This window comes from Camelina sativa, chromosome 11 (assembly GCF_000633955.1).
Source record: "Camelina sativa cultivar DH55 chromosome 11, Cs, whole genome shotgun sequence".
In the NCBI taxonomy this organism is placed as follows: Eukaryota; Viridiplantae; Streptophyta; class Magnoliopsida; order Brassicales; family Brassicaceae; genus Camelina; species Camelina sativa.
The window spans coordinates 33,059,145-33,073,552 of record NC_025695.1 but is presented as its reverse complement, the minus strand read 5'-3'; the positions used below and the strand labels follow the sequence as shown (position 1 = coordinate 33,073,552).

The 14,408-nt window shown below is 39.0% G+C and overlaps 1 protein-coding gene across 2 annotated transcripts; it reads left to right on the top strand.

Annotated features, from left to right (window-relative positions):
- On the top strand, nt 337–13,674 carry LOC109127734 (uncharacterized mitochondrial protein AtMg00810-like). 2 transcript variants are annotated; one of them, XM_019233224.1, is made up of 4 exons: nt 337–536; nt 12,486–12,771; nt 13,086–13,166; nt 13,382–13,674. In XM_019233224.1, exons 1-3 carry the CDS (start codon nt 419–421, stop codon nt 13,108–13,110), a joined length of 429 nt encoding a protein of 142 aa, XP_019088769.1. In that variant the 5' UTR covers nt 337–418; the 3' UTR covers nt 13,111–13,166; nt 13,382–13,674. The 2 variants fall into 2 exon arrangements, with proteins under 2 accessions (XP_019088769.1, XP_019088770.1); XM_019233225.1 differs by lacking the exon at nt 12,486–12,771 and having other exon boundaries at nt 364–536.

The following is a 14,408-nucleotide window of genomic DNA, read 5'->3' as shown; positions in this document are numbered from 1 at the left end:
TGAGCTGACTGCTAATTAGTTTAATGGCTTTTTCGGTGATGGGATAAAAATTTATAGAGAAAACTATAAATGATGCTTGTCTCTCTTTTACCATTTACGAGTTCAACAAATGAGATCATTTTTCCTTTATTTTTGTGTAGACTCGCATGTGGGATATGGATTTGTGGGATTGGGATGTGGATGTGGATGTGGACTTCGTTGTTATTTCACAAAAAGAAATCTTTAATAGAAATATAAAGAAAAGTCACGGAAAAGCAAAAGGGTCAATTATTGAAATTGAATGGCTGAGAAATTATTTCAGTTGTTTCTTTTTTTTATTATTATTATTTTTTTGAGTGGAGAACTTTGATCTGTCTTGACGTCTTATAAACATTCACTTTTTTTACCAAGAGGCAAAGACAAAACATATTGAGAAGAGATGGAAAAGAACGGTTCTTCAATTTCTGTACTCATGGTTCTTCTTTTTCTTCTTAGCTTCTTCTTTCACCATACCGAATCTGCTTTACCTGCTGATCATGAACAACTCTCAATAACTGGTTAGTGTTTCAACACACACACACACATACACACATGTATATTAATTTGTCTATATGATAGTTGTTTATATTTTTACTCTATATACTGAAATAAAAACACGTATATGATCATATTCTAGAAAAAAGTTAATAGATGAAGTTCATAAAATATATATAAATAAACCACATAAACTAGATCTCAGTAATTAGCTAAATATACATACACTTTTTGCTGTATGTACATGTAAACAATTGGTTATATTTCTCTTATTTCAGCTTGGATTACATATTTTATATCACATGGTTTATAAAACACATACTATCAGATGGTCAAAACGATTGATACTATTAATCAATTCATTATATTGAAAAAAAACTTAATAATGCCAAATGACTTTAATTTTAACAACAAATATAATAAGAAAGAATGTTTAAAAGCGTTGAGCCTTTAATTGACAAATTTAGCTTTGATTAACAGTTAATTAGCGGAATATATTTGGCTTCAAATAAACGCACAGTCGTACACGCTATATGTCAAATAGGCCTCTATTAAATAATTATGCGTGTTCCGATATTCAGTTCGATTCCGAGTATAAGAGTTTAAGATTATTAGGATATTTTAGACTTTTGGTTCGGATTCGGTTTAATTGTAAATATTGAAAATATAAATTTTCAAATAGTTAGATTTGAATTAAATTTTGGTTAATTTTGATAAAAATAATTAAGATGTCAAAATATTTTTGATAATTTTAAGTTTTTTTTGTCTATCTTAGTTTTGATTTAGTTCGGTTTGGTTCCAATTTGGTTCGGTTCCAGTTCTTTGGGTTATAAGAATCGAGAATCCATTCGGATATTTTTGGTTTTGGATTCATTTTAGTTCCTTTTTTCGATTCAGTTATGGTTTCGGTTTGGTTCTTAGGTTTCTAGGTATTTTTCCCATTCGTACAGTTAATCTCAAATAGTTTCATGCACAATAGCTTTGGATCCATATATATCTAATGACCTTAGAAATCTTCCAAAGCGTGGGATACAATTCTAGTAGGGGAGGGTCTGCTATATAAGACACTAGTTTTGAATTGGAAGAAGTATCATTTCATGGTTGAGGAAGGGATCATTTTAGGACACAAGAATTTTGAGAAAGGAATCGAGGTTGACAAAGTCAAGATAGAGGTCATGGTTTAGCTTCAACCGCCTAAGACAGTGAAGGACACTAGAAGTTTCCTAGGACATGCTGGGTTTTACAGAAGATTCATCACAGACTTCTCAAAAATTGCAAAACCATTAACAAGGTTGTTGTGCAAAGAGGTGGAGTTCGAATTTGATGCATCATGTCTGGAAGCCTTCAACAAGATCAAAGAGACCTTGGTTTCAACACCCATAGTACAAGCTCCGAATTGGGATCACCCATTTGAGATTATGTGTGGTGTTTCAGACTTCACAGTTGGAGCAGTTCTGGGACAACAAATTGACAAGAAGCTTCATGTTATCTACTACACAAGTCGCACCTTGGATGAGACACAAGGAAGATATGCAACAACAAAGAAGGAACTTCTAGCGGTTGTCTTTGCATTTGAGAAATTTCAGAGTTACCTTGTGGGTTCAAAAGTCATAGTGTATACCGACCATGCTGCTCTGAGACACATCTACCCGAAGAAGGATACCATGCTATTACTGTTGAGATGGATTCTGCTACCTCAAGAATTTGATATGGAGATAGTTGACAAGAAGGGTATAGAAAACGGAGTTGCAGATCACTTGTCAAGAATGAGGACTGAAGATGTTGTTCCAATAGAGGATTCAATGCCTAAGGAACAACTTCTAGTCGATAAGGTTTGTGAGTAGATGGATGACACAGAGGTTGACAACCTTAGACTCAAATGTTTGGTGATCACTTCAGAGACTGCACCATGGTATGCGGATTTTGTGAATTACAAGGTCTTTGGTGAGGTTCCTGAGAATATAGATCCTTACAGAAAAAGAATTTCTTCAGAGAATTCAATCATTACTTCTAGGATGAGCCCTACCTGTTCAAAAGAGGTTTTGATGGTCTGTTCAGAAGATGCATAGGAGAAGGGGAAGTGCAGGGAGTGCTTGAGCACTGTCATGGCTCCACTTATGGAGGACACTTCGCCAAATTCAAGACAGCTCAGAAGGTTCTTCAAACAGGTCTTTGGTAGTTAGAATCTAAAACATGCTGAATAGAGTAGTTAGAATCAAGGTCCTTGTTCTTCATTCTATGATGCATGGTGAGGGAATTTTATTTAAAAACTTTAAACAAGTTCTTCACAACCTGAAACGATTCAAATCGTTAATCTACACATGCAGTCCTATCAATCATTCCCTTTAACATTCATTAACAGAGAACTGTGAATCAAGTCATGCAAAGTCATTGAACTCATTTGGCTAGAGTAAAAGGTTAGAGACAAAGGTGGTCTCCTTCTCAAGTGGTTTTAGCAATATAGAACAACGTTCTCTCACAAAAATGAGTTGAACTTAAGAGAAGGCTAAAGGTTAAAACCAACTGATACATACAAGAGCAATACATTGTCAACCCAAAGGTCCCCAAGGAAACTCAGCCCTAACATTCTAACCCAGAAGTTGGTCCTATCTCTACCCTTCATCAGATACATCATCTCAAACCTATTCTCTTATTCTTTGCACTTAGTCTGAGGAGGTCACTTATTATCATTATACCGGATTGGGAAATCTTTTTTATCACTATGGTTCTCTTTCTTTTCTTCTTAGGACTCTAGACATCTTACGCGTTTCTCTTTCACTTCTTTGTCTAATCTTTTCATTTTATGCCCATAACCAATAATTCTTTTTACTTTGCTCAACCCAAATCCTTTACTAGACTTGTAAACTTTAAAAACACATTCTCCTCCTAAAGACTCTTTACCTTTTTACTTTCTCTTTTACTCTTCACTTTTCTCAACTAGTCATACTAGTCCGGATAACTAGAACTAGAACTATACAAGATCCTACTCTTGGCGGCTAGAACCTAACACTTTCTAACAATCTCAACTCGGAAAAGACCTAACACTCAAAAATACAATTGGCTTGAAAGAACGGTTAGTTAAGGGTGCGGGAAACTGTTCCAAAGATGGGAATCAACTACTTGGATTGACAAGGGTGGTAAAGAGGAGAAATACAATCCAAATATGTATATGGTATCGATGAGTTCGACTTCAATGCATAACAAGATAATTGCAAGTCAAGATTAGGTTGAGGTAGATAGGGAATGATTTCAGTTCAAAAGATGCTTCAATTATGATTAGAATGCAATTTCGAGAATTCAAAACCTAGTTCAGTCTTACATTTTAAGTTCAATCAACATGCATCAAAGAACTAATAATAAGGGCTTTGATCCTATCCTATTGAATTCAACATGCTAACAAGGTTACAATCATCATCAACCCCTAAGCTAAATGCAACAGCCCTATATGAATAATACTAGACTCAATCCTAATATGTAAGTGCAAACTACATGAACATTCTGTTTTTGTGGAAATTTTCGAATTCTTTTTTCAAAATTTTATGGTTTTTCTATGCAAATAGATGAATGCACACTCAAACATGATATGATGCAAAAAAAATTTGAAATAAGAATCACAAAAAACAACAATAGATACATCATATCAAACCTTCCCCCAAACTTAAATTACAAAGTCTCTTGTGTAAGAAAAATTTGCAGAAAGATTTGAGAATCACATCAAAAACAATGCATGAATGAAATGTTATATACAAAGGAAATGTAGGATTACCTCAGTAGTAGAAGAAGGAATCAGTGCTCGCCTAAGGGGGAACGTGATACCATTTTCTGGATCCGTAGGAGTGAACCTCAGCTGCTTGGTCGACTTGCTGCTCAACCGCTTGGGTGTTCTGATAAATGTTCGACTGCTCGTCACACTGCATGTCGTCGACTCTAGACTCACCGTGGTCCGATACTAACACAAAAACCTCTGTAGGCTGATAATCACCTTGATGCTCAATCTTCTTGATGCTCAATCTTCTGCTCAACCATGTGCATGCCCTGATAATCACCCTGATCTTCATTCTTCTACTCAACTTCCTGCTCACCTTGAGCTGCTGAGCGATGCGCCGACCGATGACTTGAGGAGGCTCTATCCCTGGAACCTCGCGAACCTGTTCTCCTTCTCTTCCTAGACTCATGAGACGAGTGTCGTGAAGGAGCGGGTGAAGCCTGACACTCTCTTAACACATAGGAGGATTGATGTGCTGGAGAAGAGACCAGAGAGAGTGTTCTTTAGCGAGTTGGCTTAAGGATCGCGGGGCACGACCCTGCATTTTTCTGGTGTCCTAGGGAATAGACATAGGAATGTAGGTAGTGGATATCAAACAGCTGAACTTACGCATGAAGTTTGTGAAAGTATTTGTGAATCTGCTGAACGCCTTGTCGCTTGCCTTGCCCTATCTCTGAAGCTTGTTGAGACGTTCATGAGCTGCCTTGACCCCCTTGGCCATTCTCGGTTCTGGGTACTATTCAAAGTGAAAATGCGGTCTTCATCTGTGTTTTCCTCCATCGGGTCTGTTCTTGCTTCTGCAACTTCTACATGTTGCTCCTCAACCACAGAATCGTACAGAGTGTCTATGGGAGGAATGAACTCGATATTCTTACCGCTCAAGATCGTCGTCAACTCGATGCAAGGGAGATATAATCTCGATGGACCAGCCTCAGGATGCACAAACTTGTAGATGAGTCGTCCATGCCTCAAACCCCAATCCAGAGTGCTATGATGCCGCAAGTTGTTCACGTCTATCCAACATGGTGGGAATGACTCGGAGGGTAGTGGAACACTAGCAGCCTCAAGAAACCAAGTAACCACACTTCCAATGCACATCACTTTTGGAGTTCGGTTGCTGTTGAATCGCGAGATCCAAGTCTTGTAGGTCATGATGTAGTTCAAAAGCTAGAACGAGGGAGAAGTGTTGGTCGTGTCACCTTGTAGTTTTGTTCCATCCATTTCAGTGAACATTATTTTCTTAAGCGCTAGATCAATCATCTCCAGCTCACCATTCGTGATATAGCCCTTGATCTCCTTCGCGTAAAACGCGTTAGTAACTACCTTCTGGAAGTATCACAACACTGGGTTTCTCGAGTTCATCGCCTTTGTTTTCGATGAAATGAATGTGGGTTCGCTTCCAATCGTTGCCCAGAGTGCTGCTACTTCATTCCTATGAAACTACACGCTGTCCTAGTTCCGCTAGGAAATCCGAATACCTCTTTAATGGTTCTGATGGTGAGAGTGTAATACTAGCCGTGAATGCGGAATGGGATGTATCCCAAACCTCTGTCAGACATGGTTCCCGGCTCATCCACACACAAATAGATACTTAGAGTAAACATGAATTGGATGGTTTCCTCCCTGTATCCATGCTTGGGAGTGTTCATGTTCCTCTCTAAGTGGCACCGCCTAAACAGATACTGCACATCCTCAGCAATCCCGAGTAGCTCCATTGTCTCAACATGGGGATATCTTGTTCCCATGAACTCTAGCTGCTGAAACAGCTCATAGTACTCTTTCGAAGTCAATCTCGCCTCAACCGCTTTTCTTCTTACTGATTTCCTGGGCGCTTGTCCGGAACGTAACTGAGGTTCCTCCATCTCGTAAAAAGTGTCCTCATCGCTTTATCCAGAAACTGGTATCCGTCTCCTTCCACTGCTCTTGCTTTTCGGTAGCAGCTTGACTGGTCTGCTTGACCCCGCTGCCTGACCTGAACCCTCAACAGCTTCTTCTACCAAGTTCTTCATTTCCAAGAAACGCTTTGCCATGGACTTAGGCGATGAGCATTCTCTATCCATGCAGCCATATGCATCTCTCGTTTCATCTATGAGTTCAGTGCTCTTTCTACTTCTCTGAGACATGTTTAACTCAAAGCTAAGAGTTAATAAGTTAGTGAGCAAAAGACAAAATCAATCAAGGTTAAAATTTAGAGTGCTAAGTGATGATAAGTTCCATCCCACTCGACCACCGGAGTCGTCACACTCCCACTCGACACGTCCCGTTGTTCAAGATTGGATTTTTCTCCATACCACTTCAGCGTTTGCATACTTATCATCTTTTAGAACTCTAAATTTTAACCTTGATAATTGATTTTGTCTTTTGCTCACAAATCTATTAACTCTTAGCTTTGAGTTAAACATGTCTCAGATAAGTAGAAAGAACACTGAACTTATAGATGAAATGAGAGATGCATATGGTTTCAGGGTTGGAGAACGCTCATCGCCTAAGTCCATGACAAAGCGTTCCTTGGAAATGACGAACTTGGTAGAAGAAGCTGTTGAGGGTTAAGGGCAGGCAGCGGGGTCAAGCAGACCAATCAAGCCGCTAACCAAAAGCAAGAGCAGTGGAAAGAGACTGATACCAGTTTCTGGATCAAGAGAGGAGGACAGTGATTACGAGATGGAGGAACCTCAGTTACGTTCAGGACAAGCGCCCAGGAAATCAGTAAGCAGAAAAGCGGCTAAGGCAAGATTGACTCCGAAAGAGTACTATAAGCTGTTTCAGCAGCTAGAGTTCATGGGAACGAGATATCCCCATAATGAGACAATGGAGCAACTCGGGATTGCTGAGGATGTGCAGTATCTGTTTAGGCGGTTCTACCTTGAGAGGATCATGAACACTCCCAAGCATGGATACAGGGACGAAACCATCCAATTCCTATATACTCTAAGTATCCATTTGTATGCGGATGAGCCGGACACCATGTCTGATAGAGCTTTGGGCTACATCACATTCCGCATTCACGGCCAGTTTTAGACTCTCACCATCATGACCATCAAAGAGGTACAAGGATTTCCCAACGGAACTAGGACTATGCTGCAGTTCGATAGGAATGAAGTAGTAGCAATTTGGGCAACGATTGGAAGCATGCTCACATTCATTTCATCGAAAACAAAGGCGATGCACTCGAGAAGCCCAATGTTGTGATACTTCTAGAAGGCGGTTGCTAACGTGTTTTACGCGAAGGAGATCAAGGGTTATATCACGAATGGTGAGCTTGAGATGATTGATCTAGCGCTAAAGGAATCTCGTCACTGCAATGGATGGAACGAAACTACAAGGTGAGACGACCAACACTTCCCCCTCGTTATACCTTCTGAACTACATCATGACCTACAAGATTTGGGACTCGCGATTCAACAACAACCAAACTCCAGGAGTTATGTTCATGGATGGTGTGGTTACTTGGTTTCTTGAGGCTGCCGGTGTTTCACTACCATTTGGGTCATTCCTACCATGTTGGATAGACGTGAACAACTTGCGACAGCATAGCACTCTGGATTGGGGTTTAAGGCATGGACGACTCATCTACAAGTTTTTGCATCCTCAGGCTGGTCCATCGAGATTACTTATCCCTTCCGTCGAGTTGACGACAATATTGAGCGGTGAGCATATCGAGTTCATTCCTCCCACACACACTCTGTACGATTTTGAGGTTGCGGAGCAACACGTAGAAGTTGTAGAAGCAAGAACAGACAAGATGGAGGAAGACACAGATGTGTACCGCCCAGAGCAGTTTCACTTTAAAGAGTACTGCGAAACGAGAATGGTCAAGGGGGTCAAGGCAGCTCATGAACGTCTCAACAAGCTTCAGAGATGGGGCAAGGCAAGGGACAAGGCGTTCAGAAGGTTCAGGAAGACTTTCACGAAGTTCATGCATAAGTTCAGTTGTTCGACATCCACTACCGCCATTCGTATGTCTATTCCCAAGGACACCAGACCAACACATGGTCGCGCCTCCGTGAGCCTTTAACCAACTCGCCAAAGAACACTCTCTCCGGTCCCTTCTCCAGCACGTTAATCCTCCTATTTGTCAAGAGAGTGTCAGGCTTTACCCGCTCCTTCACGACACTCGTCTCATGAGTCTAGGTAGAAAAAGAGAAGAGGTTTGCGAGGTTCTAGGGATAGAGCCTCCTCAAGTCATAGGTCGCACATCACTTAGCAGCTCAAGGTGAGCAGGAGGTTGAGCAGTAGAATGAAGCTCGAGTGATTATAAGGGCATGCACGCGGTTGAGCAGCAGATTGAGTATCAAAGTTATTATCAGCCTACAGAGGTTTTTGTGTTAGTATCAGACCATGGTGAGTCCAAAGTCGATGACATGTAGTGCGACAAGCAGCCGAACATTTATCAGAATATGCAAGCGGTCGAGCAGCAAGTCGACCAAGCAGCTGAGGTCACTCCTGCGGATCCAGAAAAAGGTAAGGGACAAAGTCAGTATCACGCTCCTCCTTAGGCGAGCACTGATTCCTTCTTCTACTACTGAGGTACTCCTACTTTTCCTTTGTATATACCATTTCATTCATGCATTGTTTTTATTGTGATTCTCAAATCTTTCTGCAAATAATTCTTACAAAAGAGACTGTAATTTAAGCTTGAGGGAGAGTTGAGATGGTGTATCTAATGTTGGTTTTTGTGATTCTTATATTAATTTTTTTTTGCATCATATTATGTTTGAGTGTGCATTCATCTATTTGCATAGAAAAACCATAAAAATTTGAAAAAAAAATCGAAAAATTCCACCAAAATAGAGTGCTCATGTAGTTTGCACTTACATATTAGGATTGAGTCTAGTGTTATTCATATAGGGCTGTTGCATTTAGCTTAGGGGTTGATGATGATTGTAACCTTGTTAGCATGCTGAATTCAATAGGAAAGGATCAAGACCCTTGTTATTAGTTCTTTGATGCATGTTGATTGAACTTGAAATGTAAGACTGAACTAGGTTTTGAATTCTCGAAATTGCATTCAAGTATTGATTGAATCATCTTTTGAATTTACATCATTCCCTATCTACTTGAACCTAATCTTGACTTGCAATTAGCTTGTTATGCATTGAAGTCGAACTCATGGATACCATATACATACTTGGATTGTCTTTCTCCTCTTTTCCACCCTTGTCAATCCAAGTAGTTGATTCCCATCTTTGGAACAGTTTCCCGCACCCTTAACTAACCGTTCTTTCAAGCCAATTGTATTTTTGAGTATTAGGCCTTTTCCGAGTTGAGATTGTTAGAAAGTGTTAGGTTCTAGCCGACAAGAGTAGGATCCTGTGTAGTTGTAGTTCTAGTTATCTGGACTAGTATGACTAGTTGAGAACTCGATTTTGGGTACTGGGATTGGATTTGTGCAGAAAATTGAAGAGTAAAAGAGAAAGTAAAAGGGTAAAGAGTCTTTAGGAGGGGAATGTGTTTTTAAAGTTTACAAGTCTAGTAAAGGATTTGGGTTGAGCAAAGTAAAAAGAGTTATTGTTTCTGGGCATAAAATGAAAAGATTAGACAAATAAGAGAAAGCAAAACACTAAAAATGTCTAGAGTCCTAAGAAGAAGAAAGAGAACCATAGTGATAAAAATGATTTCCCAATCCGCTAGAATGATAATACGTGACCTCCTCCTAAAACTAAGTGCAAAGAATAAGAGAATAGGTTTGAGATGATGTATCTGATGAAGGGTAGAGATAGGACCAACTTCTGGGTTAGAATGTTAGGGCTGAGTTTTCTTGGGGACCTTTGGGTTGACAAGGTACTGCTCTTGTATGGATCAATTAGTTTCAACCTTTAGCGTTCTCTTAAGCTCAACTCATTTTTGTGAGAGAACGTTGTTCTATATTGCTAAAACCACTTGAGAAGGAGACCACCTTTGTCTCTAACCTTTTACCGTAGCCAAATGAGTTCAATGACTTTGCATAACTTGATTCACGGTTCTCTGTTAATGAATGTTAAAGGAAATGATTGATAGGATTGCATGTGTAGATTAAAGATTGGAATCGTTTCAGGTTGTGAAGAACTTGTCTAAAGTTTTTAAATAAAGTTCTCTCACCATGCATCATAGAATTAAAACCAAGGACTTTGATTCTAACTACTATATTCTTTATGTTTTAGGTTCTGATACCCCATCTTCACACAATCCTTCCATACTCTGTTCTTAATTGTTTGCTTGAGGGCAAGCAAATAATAGGTTTGAGGGAGTTGATATATCTATATTTTGTCTCTACTTAGCATGTATTTATCATAAATTTAGTTAGGATAACTCATTATTTAGCATTTTTTTTAGTCTCTTTTGTATAATACGCATGTCTAGGTAGTCTTTGCATTGGTCTTGCATACATCTTGCATATTAGAGTTGTTTCAGGTGTTTAGGAGATGTGGAAAACATCAAAAGCAATTAGGGAGCAAGACAGCAGTCCATCAACTCGACTTATCGTCGTGCGTGACTAGCGACTCGACCTGCTCTACCCAGCGACCTGACTTAGACATCCTTCCACCTCTTTGATCGAGTCAAATGAAAATCTTCCTTTGGGATTCAGCTTCCAACGTCTTCTTCAAAGTTGTAGGAAATTTAGTTATCTTTCTAATTTCGGTTACTTCAAGTCAACCCAAGACGTTTTTCAAGAGTTATTACCCAGATTTCCGACTCAACCGACACTCCCGAGAGAGACGATGTTCCACCCGACCGACGCTCCCGGGAGAGATGAAATTCCACTCGACCGACCACGCCAGACATGTGACTTGGACGCGCTCCCAAGAAGAAGCACCAACGCGCACTCGACCACCACGCCAGACATGCAACTTGGATGCGCTCCCAGGAAGAATCACCAACATGCACTCGACCATCACCCATGGAAAGGATGCCATCCCACTCGACCAACACTTCTGCGAGAGACGCAATGCAACTCGACCGACGCTTCTGGGAGAGACGTCATGCGACTCTAGACATGTGACTCGATCGACATTCTCGGGAGAGACGACATGCGACTCGACCAAACACGCCTGGCATCCGACTCAAACGACTTCTCTCACACGTTCCAGACGGTTCTCGAACCGCCTCTCTGTCTTGTCGTTATATGTTTTAGGGTTTTCAATGTTTTCCTATAAATACTCTCTTAAGTCTTTACCCAAAGGAGCTTGCTTTTATCCTAGGGTTTTTCTGTAGCCACCAAAAACGTTTATGAGTTTGTAATAAGGATTTCTCTTAATCTATTTAGCTTTTGCATTTGATTTCTTTTACAAAGTTGTTTATCTCATCTTTATCTATCTATTCATGATTGATTTAGTGTTTTATGGTTTGTGTTTTTGGTGATGATGATTTCTGGGTTTGAGAAGTGCTAGTGTTCATGAGGATGGGATAGATTAGGTGGAGAATCTTAGAAAATAGGGTGTTTAAGCTTAAAAGTATGTTTCCCTTCTGGACTAAAGTTAGAAATACTAGTTTCTCTCTGATAAATTGGAACTAGGTCTTAGACATTTCCACACCCAAAAGGTGTTTGATGAAATGTTGACCAACTAGTGCCAGAGACTTACATTCCTAGCCTAAGAAATTAGTTGTCCAAGGTGTTTGTTGACATGAATGAACTGGTTCGTCATACCTGCTTGACCATGTTTCTCTAGCGAGAGCTAGGTTTGGAAGTGTTTGAGTCTGAGTAGCTTCTGCCAAGAGATTGTATTAGCTAAGTCGTGATGTTCATTGTCTAGAGATAGTTTGCTTGTGGCATGTTAAACACTTTGTAGACTAAGAGACTCCGCCTATATCAATTACTCCCATCCTTAGGACTCTATCTTTCTGATTGTATTTACATTCCAGAGACTGTTTAATATTCTTGCTATTTAGTTCATGCTTGGAATCGTTTCTGCTTTTACTCATTCATGTTCGCTTCTTGTCATGCATGATTGTTTCTAATCTTGTAGTTCATTTCCGTTTTGTGTTTCAACCATTATAGGATTGTTAGATACAAAACCACTCTTTGAATTGGCTTGACTTGTGATACTTTTATTGCATCTTGAGTGATAGCAAATGATTGACACCTAAAATTTTACAACTACATAAGATTAATTGAACCTACTAGGATAAACATACAAAAATCCTAGTATCAAAACCTCTTTATACAAAAAGATGGTGCTGGATCATCTCCTTATTGTTGCAGTTTCTGTGGATGATCTACTTGTAACAGGTTCTAGTTTAGACCTGATACTTGAGATCAAGAAGGGTATGGCGAGTAAGTTTGAAATGAGTGATTTAGGAAGGCTTACTTATTACCTTGGTATTGAAGTTTTAGAAGAAAAGGATGGGATCAGATTGTCACAAGAAAGATATGCTAATAAGATTTTGGAAGAAACCAGTATGAGTAAATGCAACTCAGTTCTTATACCAATGGAATTTGGTTTGGAGTTGTCTAAAGCACCACATGAAAGTCGTATAAACGAGGAAACCTACCGGAGGAATATTGAGTGTCTTCGGTACTTGCTCCATACACGCTCACATTCTCTCTTTTCCTTGATATCACACACAAGATTTGAGAAGTTGATAAAACACATGCAAGTTTTTAGGATATGAAAGACATGATGTAGCAAGATTTTAGATAGTTTCAGATTTTGAGTTTTTCTTATAAATACACTACTTAAACTGATTGTTTTATTGATTTTTGGATTAATGAAGGTAATTTATAAAGAGCTTTTTGGTTAAGACCGACAAGATCTTTCTCAACCCTAGTTTTCTAATATGAATACCCCATAGTTTCAAAAAAAATAATATTTTTAAAACTAAAATGAAGGCAGGAGAATTTTGGCGGTTTATAAGCACAATGGTGCCATAGGAACACCCTCATCAAGAAGTGGACGCGGTGGTGGTCACGGTATGGTACTCAGATTCATATTTATTTGTTGTTATTATTATTACTTTTTCCTGTGAAAGTAATTCTAGTCACATGTTTAAGATCAATGGAATTATAACTAAAAAACTAACTACTTTAAGACTAATTTACTTTTCTATATGTTAGATTTTCTTATTGTAAATAACTAAATATTCTTCATTATGTATAAAGATTGATGCATAGATATTTTTTTATAGGGAGGCGATTGATGAGTATATATAAGCCAAATGGAGACATCTACACAAGACCGTCAAGCAGTGGACATGGTGGTGGTCGCATTCATCAACAGTCCTCTCCTTAGCTTTTGAACTGTTCACAAAACTGGAAACTTATCTTTTATGAATTGTGATTTGTCTTTTATGTGATGATCATGATTATACCATTTGTCTGTGTGTTTAGTCGTTGTTTTGCTTTGTTAGTTTGTCTTCGTTTCACTGTGTCATTCCCGATAACCATACGCGTTTGTTAATGTCTTTTTTTTTTGACTAAAATGAACCGCCGAGATGAGTCGGTACTTTTTTAAATGTTAAAAAAAAAGAAAAAGAAAAATCTCCGGCTTTTTAATGTGATTTAGTGGAACTAAAACCATTCGCATAAAGAGAATAAGATTAAGAGGTATCACAAATCTTTAACAAAAAAAAAAGAGGTTTCACAAATTAACTACGAGAGAAAGAGAGAGATGGCAAAGAAAAGATTTTCAAATTTGGGACTTCTGTTCTTGTTTCTATTGTCTATTGTGGTGTCATGCTCTAACGAATGTGCTCATGCGTCTCCACAAGAGCTACGTCCATTATCAGGTCAGTCTTGCTTGACACATGTATCTTAATAATTTTCACAAATCGAACATAAATATCTGCAACTTTAAGTTCGTCGTGACAATATATGGAAACCAAATGAAGACGGTGTTGTTCAATACGGTTTCAATTTTGTATTGTTTTAGCTAACTATGTTTTAGATCGTAAGTATTTTTAAGAAAATTTAATTCATGGAAGGAAATTAATTTTTAGTTATTTTAAATTAAATAGCGTGGAGAAGGAAGTTGATACCAGTACGGTCATCAAAAAGTCCACGAAGTCGTTCTTTTGCGCCGCAAAGGCCCCCATCGCGGCCACCTCCGCCTCCACCGTCACCATCGCCTCCACCTCCGCCTCCACCGTCACCATCGCCTCCACCATCGTCACTATCCCCATCAATTTGATTGGTAAGCAAATAATAATTGCCAAA

Excerpts from the sequence above, each read along its gene's own strand:
- LOC109127734 (XM_019233224.1), top strand. The coding sequence starts at position 419 with ATGGAAAAGAACGGTTCTTCAATTTCTGTACTCATGGTTCTTCTTTTT. Across the intron at positions 537-12,485 it reads TGAACAACTCTCAATAACTG|GTTCTAGTTTAGACCTGATA; the intron begins GTTAGTGTTTCA and ends TACTTGTAACAG. Across the intron at positions 12,772-13,085 it reads AGGAATATTGAGTGTCTTCG|GCAGGAGAATTTTGGCGGTT; the intron begins GTACTTGCTCCA and ends ACTAAAATGAAG.